Source organism: Vipera ursinii (genome assembly GCF_947247035.1).
Source record: "Vipera ursinii genome assembly, chromosome: 1".
Lineage (NCBI taxonomy): Eukaryota > Metazoa > Chordata > Lepidosauria > Squamata > Viperidae > Vipera > Vipera ursinii.
The window spans coordinates 338,259,586-338,276,957 of NC_139512.1; the positions used below are offsets into that span (position 1 = coordinate 338,259,586).

General features: G+C 43.3%; 2 protein-coding genes across 2 annotated transcripts in view; both read right to left on the minus strand.

Moving 5' to 3' along the window:
* Nucleotides 1-4,318: 4,318 nt before the first annotated feature.
* On the minus strand, nucleotides 4,319-12,418 carry CHCHD2 (coiled-coil-helix-coiled-coil-helix domain containing 2). The gene is made up of 4 exons (XM_083357766.1): nucleotides 12,186-12,418; nucleotides 6,168-6,405; nucleotides 5,558-5,711; nucleotides 4,319-4,762 (listed from the first exon to the last, which is right to left on the minus strand). The coding sequence occupies exons 1-4, from the start codon at nucleotides 12,233-12,235 to the stop codon at nucleotides 4,752-4,754; spliced, it is 453 nt and encodes a 150-aa protein (XP_083213892.1). The 5' UTR covers nucleotides 12,236-12,418; the 3' UTR covers nucleotides 4,319-4,751.
* A 1,484-nt stretch (nucleotides 12,419-13,902) lies between these two features.
* GUSB (glucuronidase beta) overlaps nucleotides 13,903-17,372 on the minus strand; it is a 53,510-nt gene continuing 50,040 nt past the window's right edge. The window contains exon 13 of the transcript XR_014491024.1: nucleotides 13,903-14,078. The gene's annotated coding sequence lies outside the window, so the exon portion shown is untranslated. The remainder of the gene's footprint in view (nucleotides 14,079-17,372) is intronic.

Sequence of the window (17,372 nt, forward strand, 5' to 3'; positions counted from 1 at the left end):
TTGGATTGGTTCAGTATGTTTTTCAAACTTGGCAGCTTCTTCATTCTGAGAGTTGAAGACCATACATCTTAAAGGCAAAATTCACTTAATAAATGTCTCACTTAACAACAGAAATTTTGGGCTCCATTGTGGTCGTAGGTCGACTACCTGTATACACAATTCATAAAATTTAATTTGTTCTTCACATCATTCAGTAAAATTTAGATTGGCAAACAGGGATATTATTGACAATTCCAAGGAAATTGGAATAATTCTACCTCCCCCATATTTTGTGTTAGATCACTGCTTCATAAAAGTATTGTAATGCAATAATTATGATTTGATATATGTACAAAAATTTAAATTTTTGACCACTGCAAGGTTTATTGAGGGTCCAAGGATGAAATGAGTATTTTGACCAAATAGATGTAGCTGACTCTAGTTTATGAATCATAGGTCTCTTAATAGATGTTATTTCTATATGTTCTGGCTTACAAATTAGATCTATGCATTTACATAGTAAATTATCTAATATTTGGGGGAAAAAGTGTTTCTCATTTTTCAAACTTGGCAACTTTAAAATGTGTGGACTTCACCTCTCAGAATTCCCCCAGCAAGATGGGACACATCTTAAAATTGCCAAGTTTGAAAAATACTGATTTACCCATTTCTAAAATTAAAACATGAACTATCAGTATACTTTAGCATACACCCGACACCAATGTTTTCTCAGGGAATTATATTTAGATGAGAAGGCATTATAGAAGTGAATTAATGAAGAGGTGGTTGCTTCATTACATAAAAATAGGTGGAACATGTGGTCTCATGTCAAAGGTATTGTTTTGAATCACTGGTAATGACATACTGAAAGACAACAGAATTTATCCATGGTAGGTTATCACTGTTCACACTTTAACAAAAGGAAAACTAATGAGGACTCTTCTGGTCATTGTTTTAGTCCCCAGAATGCTTCTTATTCCCAATTTACCTTTTTTTCCTGGATTAACAGGCAGTTTCAATAAAGTATTAAGCTGCAGCTACCCAGTTTTGTTCCCTAGGCCTATCACTGGGATTTATATGCAACCCAAAATTATGGACAGAATTACTGTAGATGTGTTTGTGCTTTATTTAATGCTTTCGAGGGGGCCATCATAACTGTTCATTTTGGAATATAATATTAGGATTGTGAATACGGTTAACGTTTTTTTGACAATCAAGCAAATTTAGTTTTTTTATTTTTTTTATTTTAATTCCATTTATATCCCGCCCTTCTCCGAAGACTCAGGGCGGCTTACAAGCTTAGCAGTAGCCTTCATTCTATGTATACGCCTGCTTATTAGGGCTTTCACACACACACACACACCCAAGCGGCATTATTACAAAGTCAGCTTAATTGCCCCCAACAATCTGGGTCCTCATTTTACCTACCTCGGAAGGATGGAAGGCTGAGTCAACCTTGAGCCTGGTGGGATGCGAACCTGCACTAATTGCAGGCAGCTGGTGTTACTTAAGGAGGCATTAGCCCACTGCTCCACCAAGGCACTTAGTTAAAAAAGACATTTCTAATTCATCCTGATGCTGTTGCCTATTATTTTACATAAAGCCAATTTTTGTATTAGTATCCCAAAGTCAATTATTTATTGCCATTTTCCTTACTGCACTTTTCAGATATAGCCTTCAGTTCCCAGAACTTCCCAGCAGTCAGTTTGGGAGGTTGAAAGGAAGAATGTGTCCTGTGCAGGTGTAACCTTTATACAAATTCAGGTACTGTATTAATTGCTATGACTGGGTCTCGGTGTACTGAATTCATGGAGTGAGACTTGAGAAGTCACTTGAAATGCCCTTGTTGCTTTTTCAGAATTGCAACTGAATGTATGTATTGCTTCCACCATGAAAGCTCCTGAAAATTTTTGTTTGCTCAAGGTAAGAATCTTGGAGATCAGTGCTGAATGTCATGATACCGTGGTGATATCTGTGGAAATATTATAGAAATATTAATATTTTGCAGTCTGTTTAGCAGATGGGGAGGGGGAAGAACATCTCTTCTTGACACTTGACGTTAAAGTTGTTATGGTGCCTGGGTTGACCCTCTCCCCCATGATTTAGTTTTTCTATTTTGGATCTGGATAGTAGCACTTTCTCAAGATTTTTTCTTTTCTTAAACCAGGGGTGTCAAACTCAATTTCATTGAGGACCACATCAGCATTGCGGTTACCCTTGAGGGGCTGGGTGGGTGGAGCCAGGGTGGGCGTGGCCTACTGGGTGGGCGTGGCTGGAGTGTGTGTGACCTACTGGGTGGGCATGGCCAGCTTTACATTGTTCGCGTCAATGGTGCCTATGATGGCCTGGGCAGGAGTGGGACAAATCTGAGGGTCTCTGGCAGAAGGAGATGGGACTGGGGCAAGTGCCAAGGTATGGTCCACTGGAGGAGCCTCACTGTTCCTCTCAGGCCATGCGGGGGGGGGGAAGGCTGGACGGTGGTGCGGAGGTCAAATCCCCAGCCTAGCCCTCAAGCACCCATAGCACTAAGCCCACCCCCACTTCCCCAACGGGGTGCCCAGCTGCTGTGCTTGCTCTCCTTAGCCAGGTTGCTCATGATGGGTATGAGGGCAACGTCAAGAGGGAGGCCCACTTCCTCTACATGTGAGGAGACCTGGCTTTGTTTCCAAAGCTTCCTTAGCAATAGGATGGGAGACCACCCAGGTTAGGCCAGGAGGAGGGGGCAAGGGGATGGTGAAAGGGCAGCAGGGAAGGACTAAGACAGGACTTCCCTCAGACCCTCCCTCTCCTTCCTTCCTTCCGAAGAACAGAGTGATGGGAAAATATTTGAGATGAGGGAGAAAAACAGCTGTCTATTGGTGATCACGGAGACGGCATTGGTCGCGCTGGTGAATGATCTCTGGAGGGCTCGGGACAGGGGATATTCCTCTGTTCTAGTCCTATTAGAACTCTCGGCGGCTTTCGATACCATCGACCATGGTATCCTGCTGCGGCGTCTCAGGGGATTGGGAGTGGGAGGCACAGTTTTACAGTGGTTCTCCTCCTATCTCCGGGGACGTTCGCAGTCGGTGTTGGCAGGACAGAGGTCGACCGCGAGGTCTCTCATTTGTGGAGTTCCTCAGGGGTCGGTCCTCTCGCCTCTCCTGTTCAACATCTACATGAAACCGCTGGGTGAGATCATTCGTGGCTTTGGAGTTGGGTATCATCAGTACGCTGATGATACCCAACTTTTCCTTTCGACCCCAAACCACCCCAGTGATGCCCTCAACGTGATGTCCCGGTGCCTGGAGGCGGTTCGGGTCTGGATGGGAACAGACTCCAACTCAACCCCGACAAGACTGAGTGGCTTTGCATACCTTCATCCCGGGTTTATTCGGATGTTCCACCTCTGGCTATGGGGGGTGAACTATTACCCCCCGTAGATAGGGCTCGCAACTTGGGAGTCCTCCTAGATTCACGGCTCACCTTGGAAGACCATATAGGAGCTGTGACTAGGGGGGCCTTCGCCCAGGTTCGCCTGGTGCGCCAGTTGCGGCCCTATCTTAGCCGGGATGATTTGTGCACGGTCACTCATGCGCTCGTGTCCTCTCGTCTGGACTACTGCAACGCTCTCTACATGGGGCTGCCCTTGAGGACCACCCGGAAGCTCCAACTGGTACAGAATGCAGCTGCGAGAGTTGTGTTGGGAGTCTCCCGATACTCCCACGTTACACCGCTGCTCCGTGAGCTGCATTGGTTGCCAGTTGTCTTCCGGGTGAGATTCAAGGTACTGGTAACAGTGTTCAAAGCCCTTCATGGCATGGGGCCGGAGTACCTTAGGGAACATCTGCTGCCGGCATCAAGCTCCCTGCGCCCTGTGCGTTCCCACAGAGAGGGCCTCCTCAGGGTGCCACCGATCAGAGAATGTCGATTGGTGGCCCCCAGGGGGAGATCCTTCTCTGTGGGCGCTCCGGAGCTGTGGAACCAGCTACCGGTAGAGCTCCGGATGGCGCCCGATCTTCGCTCCTTTCGCCGCGACCTCAAGACGTTTCTGTTTGTACAAGCCGGCCTAGCCTGATGGGGATTGGTGGGGTTTTTTAATTTTGTGCTTTAATTTTAACTTTGTGTTTTAGAATTTTATTCCAACTGTTTTAATATGGGCAATTATTTAATCTTGTTTTAACGTTTGTATTTAGTATTTTATTCTGCCCTGTGAACCGCCCTGAGTCCTCAGGGAGAAGGGCGGTATACAAATATTATTAAATTAAAATTAAATTAAAATTAAATTGATCAGCCTCAGAACTAAATAATCCTCCCTCCCCAAGTTGCAAAATGTGGATTCAGCCCAATTGTCCAGGAAAAATGTTAGTAGATGCGGTATTTTATTGTATTTTGCATTTTTAACAACAAATTAAGGAAACAAATTCTTCTCTGTTACAAATGAAGTAATGTATCCCATTCCTCCTGTGTTTCTAGTCATTGTTATTTATTACAGACTGACAGGCAATTTAAAACCTCTTTTCCAGTACAGTCATTTTTTATTCTGAGGATCATACACAATCACAATCTGGAATAAAACAAGTGAAGTAATCCTAAAATTGTATGATCATTCTACTTTCCCAACCACAAGAATTTATTGCCACAATTCTTCTTGCTGCAAACTTCATGCTTTCTTATCAGATGGAAAACTGATTATAAACAAAGACAAGTTGGAGAGCTTTTAGATGTTAAAAGAAAATTTTACTGGCAATCGATCTCAGTGATGGAGCTAGATTTGATCCTCCAGAATTTAATTAAGATAAGCCTGTGGATTTGAAGGAAAAAATAAAAGATAAGTATCAAAACATAAAAAGATAGACTGCAAGATCCAGAAAATGACATTTAAGTTCCCTGATCATTCCCTATCACATTTAAATACTATCATGGTCACTTCCTATTTTTCCTCCATTTTTTACACCAAGCCAACATCATTTTTAATTCTTTCATCAGAATTTTAAGAATGAGCTAGTAGTAGAAGTGGGCTGCTGGATACTAAATTGACTGGAAGATTTTTAGTACAAATTTTTCCTAGTTGTATATTCATGTGACTTACTATCTTGATCAAACACAGATATGACTTTACTTTAATGCATTATTACTTGCATTTCATCAGCATACAATGAGGTCAACAGATAGCCAACACTAGACCACTACCAATACCTGGGTATCTTCAAAATGCGTCTTCTCATAAAGCTCATGTTTAGATTATGTACTGTCAGGAATGTCTGATAAAGCTGGAATTAACACCTTGCCAGAAGGCACACCAAGAATGAAAACCTTAAGTTTTCAAGATACACTGGTATGCAATTAGAAATCAGTTTTAAATTGTCATTCTACATGGAATAATGGAGTTCAATTATCACTGTTGTAAGTAAGCAATGTTTAATGTGCTGAATGACTTAAGTTAAAAAAAAGTAAATGCTTTCTTAACATAGTAATAATCAGCCTCAAAAGCCTCCAGGAAGGATTCACAGCAGTGCCTAAACGAGTTGTCCTCCTCCTCATGCTTCGAAAAGAAGCCAAATCCCAATTTCCAGAGAAAGCCACGGAAGCTACATACCATTTGCAAATCGGCATTGCTTCAGCACCTCACTGAACCCTTCACATAGCTTCAAATCAGTCTGGTTCTGAGCACACTCCAAGAATTGCTTCATCTCATATTGGCAAGCTGTGTATTGGGACTGCTGCATAGCAGGCTCCGCTGACTGAGGCTCCTAAAGAGGAAATGCAAGCATTGAGACTGAGAACTGGAAGAAGAGAAGGGAGAGAACAACAGATCCTGATAAGGAAGCCCAATCAGGACCTCTTCTTGTTACAAACTGCAAAAATGAGGAAAATTCTCAGGCCTGCTAACAACATCATACAATTCCTTTCCTAATCAACAGGCTTTGTTCCCCAGTTTCTTCGACTAAGTATCTCAAGCATTCCATATTGAATATAATTATGCTAATAACAGCAGCAGCCTAAAAAAGATAATAGGTGGTTTGTCTTGTGGAACACTTTGAAGAAATGCACTCCTCAAAAAAGAGTAGCACTTCATGTTAAAATATCATTTTCAGAGCACATGACTTCCCCTTTTTGTTTCCCTTATTTATTAACCAGAAGGATCTCTACAGTTCGCAATCTTACTTGACAAGTACACATTTCAAAAAAGGAGTAATTTCTTTTACCTGGTAAGTGATGTCAGGTCTTGCAGCCTCAGAGCTTCCACCCCCAAAGCCCCCAGTCATGGCATGTCCTAGAGTATGGCCCACGGCAGAGCCTACAGCAACACCTGCAGCTGTGGTGGCCATCTGGGCCATCAGGCCAGGCTGCCTGGGGGCAGGAGAACCCACTGCCGAAGCAGGGGCTGGAGCTGGGACAGGAGCACGCGCAGCCATAGTTGGAGCTGATCGCATTGGTGCACGGCTACGAATGGAAATGAGGAAAATAATTAAAATTCACATACTGTATGACTCCAAATGCCAACTTCTTTTACATTTGAAGATTACTGAAGATATCTCTCTGCAATACAGTGAGGGGGAAAATTATTTGATCCCCTGCTGATTTTGTACGTTTGCCCACTGACAAGGAAATGATCAGTCTAGAGTTTTAATGGTAGGTTTATTTCAACAGTGAGAGACAGAATAACACACACACACACACACACACACAAAATCCAGAAAAACGCATTTCAAAAAAGTTATAAATTGATTTGCATTTTAATGGGTGAAATAAATATTTGACCCCTTCGCAAAACATGACTTAGTACTTGGTGGCAAAACCTTTGTTGTCAATCACAGAGGTCAGACGTTTTTTGTAGTTGGCCACTAGGTTTGCACACATCTCAGGAGAGATTTTGTCCCACTCCTCTTTGCAGGTCCTCTCCAAGTCATTAAGGTTTTGAAGCTGACATTTGACAGCTCAAGCCTTCAGCTCCCTCCACAGATTTTATATCAGATTAAGGCCTGGAGACTGGCTAGGCCACTCCAGGACCTTAATGTGCTTCTTCTTGAGCCGCTCCTTTGTTGCCTTGGCCTTGTGTTTTGGGTCATTGCCATGCTGGAATACCCATCAATACCCTGGCTGAGGGAAGGAAGATTTGAATAGTATATGGCCCTGTCCATCATCCCTTTGATGCGGTGAACTTGTCCTGTCCTCTTAGCAGAAAAACACTCCCAAAGCTTCCATCTCCATGTTTGACGGTGGGGATGGTGTTCTTGGGGTCATAGGCAGCATTCCTCCTCCTCCAAACATGGTGAGCTGAGTTGATGCTAAAGAGCTTGATTTTGGTCTCATCTGACCACAACGCTTTCACCCAGTTCTCCTCTGAATTATTCAGATGTTCACTGGCAAACTTCAGACGAGCTTGTACATGTGCTTTCTTGAGCAAGGGGACCTTGCAGGTGCTGCAGGATTTCAATCCTTTATGGCATAGTGTGTTACCAATTGTTTTCTTGGTGACTATGGTCCCAGCTGCCTTGAGATCACTGGCAAGATCCTCACATGTAGTTCTGGGCTGATTCCTCATTGTTCTCATGATCATTGAAACACCATGAGGTGAGATCTTGCATGGAGCCCCAGACCGAGGGAGATTGAGAGTTATTTTGTGTTTCTTCCACTTGCGAATAATCGCACCAACTGTTGTTACCTTCTCAACAAGCTGCTTAGCAAATAGTCTTGTAGCCCATTCCAGCTTTGCGCAGGTCTACAATTTTGTCCCTGACATTCTTGGACAGCTCTTTGGTCTTGGCCACAGTGGAGTTTGGAATCTGATTGATTGATTCTGTGGACAGGTGTCTTTTATACAGGTAACAAGATGAGATTAGGAGCACTTTCTTTCTGGGAGTCAGAAATTTTACTGATTGATAGGGGATCGAATACTTATTTCACTCATTAAAAGTGCAAATCAATTTATAACTTTTTTGAAATGCGTTTTTGTGGATTTTTTTGTTGTTATTTTGTCTCTCACTGTTAAAATAAACCTACCATTAAAATTATAGACTGATCATTTCCTGGTCAGTGAGCAAACGTACAAAATCAAGAAGGGGACCAAATAATTTTTTTCCTCATTGTGTCTCTTGTGTTTTCATGAACTGCCAACCTATTTTTTTTAATTATATTCCACTTTTCATTCAGGAGCTCAAGAGGCATTCTGGTAGTCCTTGACTTACAACCATTCATTTAGCGACCAAAGTTACAATGGCACTGAAAAAGTGGCCTATGACTATTTTTCACACTTATGACCATTGCAGCATCCATGTGGTCACATGATCAAAATTCAGGCAGTTGGCAACTGACGTACTTAAGTGACTGCATGATTCACTTAACTGCAGTGATTTGTTTAACTGTAGCAAAAAAGTCATGGGGCAAAACTTACTTAAAACTGTTTTGCTTAGCAAAAGAAATTTTGCACTCAATTGTGGTTGTAAGTGGAGGATACCTGTACTTTGTTGAGGATACCTGTACTCTTTGCTATTTTCCCCTATAGCAACTACCCTATGAGGTAAACTGGGCTGGGAAAGGTCACGTTTCAGAGCATACAACCTAAAAGGACAAGATGAAGCACACCTTTGGTTTGCTAATGCTTTGACATCAAGACTTTCTGAGAACACAGAGCCAGTATAGTAAATCTGGGAACAATGCAATGAAATTCCAGTTGAAATTGGGAATTATTTTTTCAGTGCCAACCAGATTCTCACACTTTCTCAACAGATAAGTATATAATTGAGACAGCAAATAATGCTTGCTGTATCTTCTTAGTGTCTTGCACCATTACAACATATAAGAGACACTCAAGCAGTATAAACAGCAATAGTTATATCTATTTTGTTCATGCTTTGGCTTCTCTTTCTCAGAAGCCTGAGCAGATGAAAATTCTTGAAGTTTCAGTATAACTTCTGTTACACTGTTACTCTTATATTCAGATGAATCAACTTGTATCAGTCAGACAATGTGCCTATCCCTGGAGAACATGTTTTCAGACATGCTGTCTGAACCATCCCATGGCACACTAAAATACTAAAGGGGAGAAATTTTTCATAGATAAGATGAGGACCTCTTGTTCACAGAGTTGACCCTTTGGAACAGTCTGATTTTCTTCTTTTCAAAGGCAAGGAACATTGATTTTCCCTACTGTAACGTTTAACTGAATTGTCAACATAACAAATTACAAAGCTGTGACACTGCTAGATAAGTTAAATATTCACATGGTTCCCCCGCACATGCGTGCTAGTTGTTTCTGACTCTAGGGGCCGGTGCTCATCTCCGTTTCAAAGCCGAAGAGCCAGCACTTGTCCGAGGACATCTCCGTAGTCATGTGGCCGGCATGACTAGACACCAAAGGCGCACGGAACGCTGTTGTTACCTTCCCACTGTAGCGGTCCCTATTTTTCTACTTGCATTTTTACGTGCTTTTGAACTGCTAGGTTGGCAGAAGCTGGGACAAGTAACAGGCGCTCACTCTGTTACGTGGCACTCGGGATTCGATCTGCCAAACTGCCCACCTTCTGATTGAGAAGCTCAGCGTCCTAACCCACTGAGCCGCCATGTCAATATTCACACAGAGCTTATTTAATCTGTACTGCCCAGAAGACAGAAAAACACAGCTATGGCTGATCTTTGGCAAATCTGGCCGATAGTCATTTTGTCCTATTTTAAATCTTGTTTAATGGGGAAAAAATGAAACCTACATTTAACAGGTTTTGATTGTCCATACACAAATCACTCTGAATCATTTACAGAAAGTAGGAAGACACAATTTAAAGCACAATGTATATTGCAATTTACAGCTGCATTATTATAATTTGCATTTATAATTGTGATTTTTATAAAACATGGAAGCCAGCAACTGCTTTTGAAGTTCTAACTAAATTATAACATTTGACACATATAATCAGTGCAGAACAGACTGTGCTTCCCCAGGATAAGCCTATAGCCACTAAGACTTTAGACTTGAGTAGAATGTTTAAACATAAATTCTATCTGTACAGTTTTGGACATCCTAATTCCAAAAGGATATTGATGGATTAGAAGAGGTTTAGAGGAAGATAACAAAAATTAAATGGGAATTTGAGATCATGTTCTCTAAGGCAGAGGTCCCCAACCTTTTGAGCACCAGGGACCAGTTCCATGGACAAAGGTTTTTCCAGACTGGAGAATACATGGTTTTGTGTGCTGCCTGCATCCCATGATGGGGCTTTGCTTATTTGTGCGGCCCAGTTTCTGGCATGCTGCTGCCTGGCACCGGTCCATGGACCGGGGCTCGGGGACCCCTGCTCTAAGGTCAGGCAGATGTTCAGTCTGGACCAAAGATGACCGACAGGAGACCCTATCAATGGTTAATTAAATAAAAAGCCTGCTATAAAGACAGTTTTATATAAAAGACAGACTCTTTTCTATTATGACAGAAACAAGAATAAAAATATTGGATTTAACTATCTTGATACTGTTTAAACATCAGGAAAAAGCATTTTAATGGTAAGACCTGTACAATGCTGGAACAATCTACTCTTGGTTTATGGGACATCCATCTAGTTAAAAACAGACTGGCTAGCCACCACTCAAGGGTAATTGGTTTTTCTGCACACTGCAGCAGGTTGGACTAAATTATCTTTCTGGTATCTTCCAATTCTGTTTCCATGATTTAACCTTTTTAGATACTTTTGGCCTGGATGATTGAGTCTTCATTTACAAGTTGCTTTTCATTCTGGGAAGAAATCTCCTGAAGTCTGTATGGCGAGAGTTGGTTCATTCCAACAACACTCTGACTCTTTGCCTACCCAAAATTTTCATTTCGACTGAAGAAGTTACTTGGATGAATAATGAAATGTCTCAATTTTAATAAACTTTGGTCCAATTGCCACAATTTAACCTTTTCAGATACTTTTGGCCTGGATGGTTTGAGTCCTCATTTACACGTTCCAATTCCATTCTATACACATCTATGGAATTATTCCACCTTGCAGCCCTCCACTTCCTTTTAATTACGCCTGGGATTTTGGTTTTTCATTTGTTTCACGCCTCTTGACCAACTATTCCTATTTCATACCATGTTACCCAATCAAAGAAATTTGAGTCCGCTTTCAGCCCTCAAACCTAAACTCAGTAAGTGTGGGTCAACCAACCAACCCGATAGGTTTGTTGTGTGGCAGCACTGAAGTGAAGAGAGGCATGTTCCTTGCCTTGAACTACGTGAAAAGAGTCACTTTGGTGCAGTGATGAACGTGCTTGGCTAAGAAATCAGGAGAGTGCGAGTTTTCTCGGCCTCCCTTAGACCCAAAAGCCGTCTGGGTGACTTTGGGCCAGTCAATCTCTCTCAGCCCAGGCCGGCTTCTCAGGGTTGTTGTGGGGAAAATATCGGAGGCAGCCGCATTAAGTACGAATCGCGAGATGGACGGCATTAAAAAATTTTTTTATAAATGATTTCAATAGCAGACAATGTTGGCCGCCTTAAATTGTATGTATGTATGTATGTATGTATGTATGTATTTATTTATATTTATATACCGCCCTTTCCCAAAGGACTCAGGGCGGTTTACAGGGCATTTAAAAGAGAGTCAATACAAACGTTAAAGGCGGGATAAAAAAAAATATCTAATAAATAAAAAAAGCTCCCTCGTGCGATCGGCATCCTTTCTTTTTTTAAATTCCGCCCATGTTCTCTTTCCTCTGCCTCTCACTAGCCCAAACCTCCAAGGCTACGCCTCCCACTTCTCCAGCCCTCTCAAAACGGCCTTCTAATCTGAGGGACGCGGTGGCTCAGTGGGTTAGGACGCTGAGCTTGTCGACCTTCAGTTTGGCGGGTCGAATCCCGAGTGCCGCGTAGCGTCTAGTCATGCCGGTCACATGACCACGGAGACGTCCTCGGACAAGCGCTGGCTCTTCGGCTTTGAAACGGAGATGAGCACCGGCCCCTAGAGTCGGAAACGACTAGCACGCATGTGCGGGGGAACCTTTACCTTAATCTTCTCTACCTGACGAGTCGGGATCACGTGACCCCCTCAGCCGTGATAAGGCAAATGAACCACACACACACAAACACACACAGAGCGCTACTCTCAAGGGCCTTTCAATGCACTCCCATCCCAAACCGCCCCCTCCTCCCCAGGCCCGTTTAAGGGTCCACCGCCTTCACTCGGCTGCCCTCCATCCGTCTCCGGATTTTGCAGCCCGGCTTCGGTCCCTCCGGCGGCGTGCTACCCTCTCACCTGGCGGGTGGCGCCATCCGGGACGTTCGGCTTCGGCTCCCCCTCGGCATGCTGATCAAAAGACGAGTTTTCGAGCTTCCTTTCGCTGCAGCGGCTTCTCCTCCTGATCGACGGTAGCTCTCCGGTCCCCTCCTCGCCGAGGCGTCCTCTGCGTTTTGCGATGTGGTTTTTTTTTTTCCACTTCCGTCCCGGCTACCACTTCCGCCGGGCCCAAGGTCACCGAAGCCGCTTCGCCTCGAAAGGCCTGCGCGATGACGTAACCGACTCCGCGGCCTAAGAGCTCCGAGTTGGTGGAAAGCCGAGAGGGCGTCGCCGCTTGGGTCACGTGATTGGGGGGGGGGGTCGGGGCCCGAGAGGGACTCAAGGAAATCTGAATATTAGGCCCAGGACGTATCTCCGCTTTTTTAAGCCTTTCGCTCAAAAGCCCTTACGCAGTGTAACAGGATTGGAGGGAATGCTAGAGGTCCTCTAGATGCCTGATTTTTTTTCCCCTCCTAGGTCAGCGGTAGGCAACCTCGGCTCTTTTATGACTCATGGACTTCAACTCCCAGAATTCCTGAGCCAGCTATGCTGGCTCAGGAATTCTGGGAGTTGAAGTCCATGAGTCATAAAAGAGCCGAGGTTGCCTACCCCTGTCCTAGGTGCTCTTCAGATGTGCCAGACTTCAGCGATAGCTGCAATTTAGCATATTTGGAGAGCACCCAGAGAGAAGGCTGTGGATGTTTTAGTCAAAATGCTGCAGCAGCCTTTCTTTCCCAGTATAGCAGACATATTACACTGGAATGAATACCATACTATGTGGTTTTGGGAGCACCAGCCCACCTCTTCTTTCCCTCATTGCCCACCTGTGCTACCCAGAATTTTAGGCTTTATTATTAGCTTTTGAATCATTCTAAAGGAGGCCTGGATGCCATGCTAAAATACTAGTACCACCTTTTTAATAAAGGTGGTGTTAGTATTTTAGCATGGCATCCAGGCCTCCTTTAGAAATTCAGGAAATCCATGTTCTCCTTTTAGCCAAAATAATTTTGGGTACAAAAAAATTGGCCTTTTCAGCAAGGCTGAAAACTATAGGGAGCGGATTCTGGAGTTCCTTGAATATACTTGCAGGTTTTAAGCTGAAAAAGTGGCTGGAAAAGGGAGTGCTGCAATGTAACTCAAATTTACCATTTGCAGAATGTTATCTAGAATCAATGTTTTCTATTGTTTAATTCTCACATGTAATCAATGTCTGATTACTTGCTTTCTGATGTATCACATATACTGATTATGTTTCTGTACTCTGTAAAAACATGAACCCTCCCCTTTTTAAGGCTGCCTGACTTTTGTCACATCTAATCAATATTTTTTTATTAATTTGCTGCTTTCGGCTACATTTACTGTATCATTTGACATCCCTGCCTTAATAAACTTCTTTCACTTTGCCTGAAGTATTTGTGATTTATGGGGGGGAAGAAAAAGTAACTGCAACATTAGTGTCTCTTCCAATTTCAAACAACTTGAGTAACTGAGTTTTAAAGGCAACAATTGATCCAAGTTCCTTTTCATTCAGTTCTTCACTCAGGTGTATCAAGCACAGCTATTTTTTTTCTAGACCAATGATTTTCAAAGTGTGGTCTGGAGACCTGAGGAACACCTGAGGAAGCTGTTGTCTCACAGATAACAAAAGTGTGTGTGTGTGTGGGGGGATTTAATAATGCAAAGAGTGGAACAAAAGTGCCCAGACTTGGTGTTATTGAGAAGAAATGGCTTCTAAGTTACACAACAGAAAACTGAAGTGGACGGAGACTCTGGAACACAGCAGCATACCCTGAAGAGAGTTTCTTCAGCTACAGAAGAGCTGCAGTCAAAGATTGTGAGAAAAGATGCTCAGCAGGTGATCACTTCTGGAGCCTGAAAAAATAAAACAAAAAACATAAGGTGCCTTGAATCTGCAGCCCAACTGATTACCTTGCCCAGTTCTGGCAGCAATAGACCTGTGGAAGCAAGGTTCACTCCCTTGGTGAAAGAGACTTAAAATGTTTGTGGAGCCATTAAGGGTACCCATTCAAGGCAGACTGAATTATCCACTGTGCAGTTAAAATTGTCTGCATCTATAGAACCAAAAGGAGCAGGGATGAGAAAGACTACAGCAGAAAAACGCAACACTTCCTTTTTTATTACAGAATCAGAAGGCATATCTGCAAAGGGCATTTTACTCCTATACATGAAACCATGGAGATTAGATGTTTTCATTATTCAGCAGGGTCCTTATTTGCTTTGGAGGAAACCAAGGAAAGGAGCTGGTTTTCCAATTTAAAAAGGGTTCACTGTAAAGTACTTCTGAAGCCCAATTTTGCCAGCAGTGTAATTCACAAGGGATGATTTGGACTCTATCCTCTTTTAACTGGATGATATCACGAAAACATCTCCAGAACTGTACTAGGAAGAGCTTAACAGTCCTAATATATTTTGTAAAATACTGAAGGGCACATGCATTTATCCAGGAACAGCTTCCTAATGTCATCAGGAAGCCACCTGCTAGAGAGTTAGGACTGGCTGGAACTCATATGGAGAAGGGAGAACAGTCTATATCAATGTTTCTCAACTTAGCGACTTTGAAATATTTGGATTTCAACTCCCAGAATTCCCAAGCTGTGAAACTTTGCTCTACATGATAGCTCCTTTGAAGGGGAATATATTGTAACTGAAAGGCAGGTAAAGCTTAACTAGAGAGCAAAAATGTATTTTGGAGATCTTGTTCAGAGAGATCAGAAGTACTGGGGAAGATGAGAACTGGGCTTCCGGCAGCATATCTATTATTATAAATAAAGTTGAAGCGCCCTTATTATTGCTCCAATCCTTGTTCCATCACTGAGTCTTTTCAAAAATAGACCTGACAACTATTTGACTGGGATAATATAAGGCTCTTGCCTTGAGCGATTCTACAATTCTATTGCTCTCGAAATGGGAAGGGAGCGCAAAGAATACAAAGCGCACAAGTATGGAGGGGGGGGGACAAGACTTATTCCCATGACTATCAGCCGTGCAGCCTGGAGAGGGTAGGCACTGTAGCTTATCCCATCTGTAAGGCACCCAGAGCGGAGAAGGCTCTGAGAGCGGGACCATGCTTGTTTGACCGGCCAGCAAAGCCCCGCACCTTAGCATCGGCTTCTGCGCGTTTTCTGGGTTGCAGCGGGGCAGATCTAGGTCCTCTCCCCGGGCGCTGCTGGAGGCGACGTTTGGCTAAGCTAGCTCGAATCTTGGCGGTGATCTTCCGTTCGTGGCCGGCCGGGACGCGCCAATTGGTGCGCTGTTCCCTGGAGCGGCGGCTGCGTCCCTTCCCGCCGGATCCGGGACCCCGCGGGCCATCGCGCCAAGCCCGCTCTCGCAGCCGCGCCACGCGCTCCTCCTCCCACTCGGAGTCCTCCGACCCAGAAGAGGGCGCCGCTCTTATGGACGCCCTTGTGCCGCTCCTCCCCCTTCGCATGACGGCGCCTGGGCTTCGCCTTCCGCCCCAAAATGCTCTCTCTCTCTCTCTCTCTCTCTCTCTCTCTCTCTCTCTCTCTCTCTCTCTGCTTGTCTTGTCATTGGCTGAGGCCGAGGTGGGTCCTTCCCACCTGCGTCACAGAGCCGGATCTTATTGCCGTGGTGACGCAGTTCTGAGGTTAGAAACTGGGTGACCTGGAACTCTATCGTCTATTCTACAATACAGGTAGTCCTCAACTTAGACCACAATTGACTACAAAATTTCTAAGTGAGACAGTTGTTAAGTGATTTTGCCTCTTTTTATGATCTTTCTGCCATAGTTAAGTGAATCACCGCAATTGTTAGTTTAACATGGTTATTAAGTGAATCTGGCATCCCTGTTGACTTTGCTTGTCAGAAGATAACACAAGGTGATCACATGACCCCGGGACACTGCAACTGTCATAAATATGAGTTGCCAAGTGTCTGACTTTTCATGGGAATGCTGCAAGTGTGAAAAAGGATAACAAGTCACTTTTTTTAGTGCTGTTGTAACTTCAGTCACTAAACTGCTGTAAGTTGAGAAGTTTAAGACATGTGGATTTCAACTCCTGGAATTCTTTATACTTTTCTACAGTATAAAGAAGATGAAAATGTTTATGATCTGTACTGTTAATTTCAGTCTATGTTTAAAGTATAATTACAGTTTGAATTTTCAATCTATATGGGAGTCATTAATTACAAATGAGAAAAGTGCATTTTTAAATTTCAAAAAAATGAAAACTTTCTAGTAAATATTGAAGAAATGTCTGCTGCTCTATAACAGGTGTCAAACTTGATCACATCATGTGACGTTATTGTGATGTATCATGTTTTTTGCCTTTGCGGAGGTGCGGTGGGTGTGGCCTACATGTGACTGGGCTGCCAGTTTGACACCCTTGCTCTACAACAAAAGACAAAAATGGTCATTCTATTTTTTTAACTTTTTTTAGAATTGTGTACATAAAAATGTACAGTACAAAGACAAGGCGAAACAATACAGAGAAGGCCTTGAATATTTTTTCAGCAGGTGCCTCTGAAATTATCACCAGAATCATCTTTGCTTGGCATAAAGAAGGCTCTATTTGTTCAAGTTCTAGTCACAAAGTTTATCTCCATATTTCCTCATTATTAGTTGACAAGCTGTCTCTGCTTAAAGCACATAAAACAATGATAGTGTTACAAAAGAAGAATACTCAAACTGCCTTGGATGTTTCTTTGAGCTGAAGTGAAGTGAGACTTCACTTGAAAGAAAACCATAACAGCAGCCTTGCTGCAAACCATCAAGGCCTTTTCTAGACCAGCACTTGGTTTCTCAAAATAATTAAAGCACATGTCTCTGCAGATGAGACCGCGACTGCTCTCTGTCAGCTTGTATTTGAAGGTATGCTAACTCTGACCCAGAGATAATAGAGCAAGCCATTGAGAGACCTGTCCTCCGTGGGTTTATCTGATCACCTTTGAAACTGGTCATCACCATGCATCACAAATAAACATGAATTCACAGCATAATTATGTATTCTGTTAAATACTTTCTTTTGTTCTCCTTCCAGTCAGCTGTATTCAGTAATTCTTGGCTCTAGTGCAGGGGTGTCAAACTGCTGGCCCATGGGCCAGACAAGTCACATGGAAGCCACGCTCGCCCCATTGCCGGCAATGACAAAACAGTCCCAATACGTTGTGCAACAACATGTGACATTG

What these genes read in the sequence shown, in the direction of transcription:
- CHCHD2 (XM_083357766.1), bottom strand. Translation starts at nt 12,235, where the DNA reads ATGCCGAGGGGGAGCCGAAGCCGAACGTCCCGGATGGCGCCACCCGCC. An exon ending in CGGATGGCGCCACCCGCCAG is followed by an intron (nt 6,406 to 12,185) that starts GTGAGAGGGTAG and finishes TTCCATTCGTAG; the next exon opens with CCGTGCACCAATGCGATCAG. An exon ending in GACCTGACATCACTTACCAG is followed by an intron (nt 5,712 to 6,167) that starts GTAAAAGAAATT and finishes TTTCCTCTTTAG; the next exon opens with GAGCCTCAGTCAGCGGAGCC.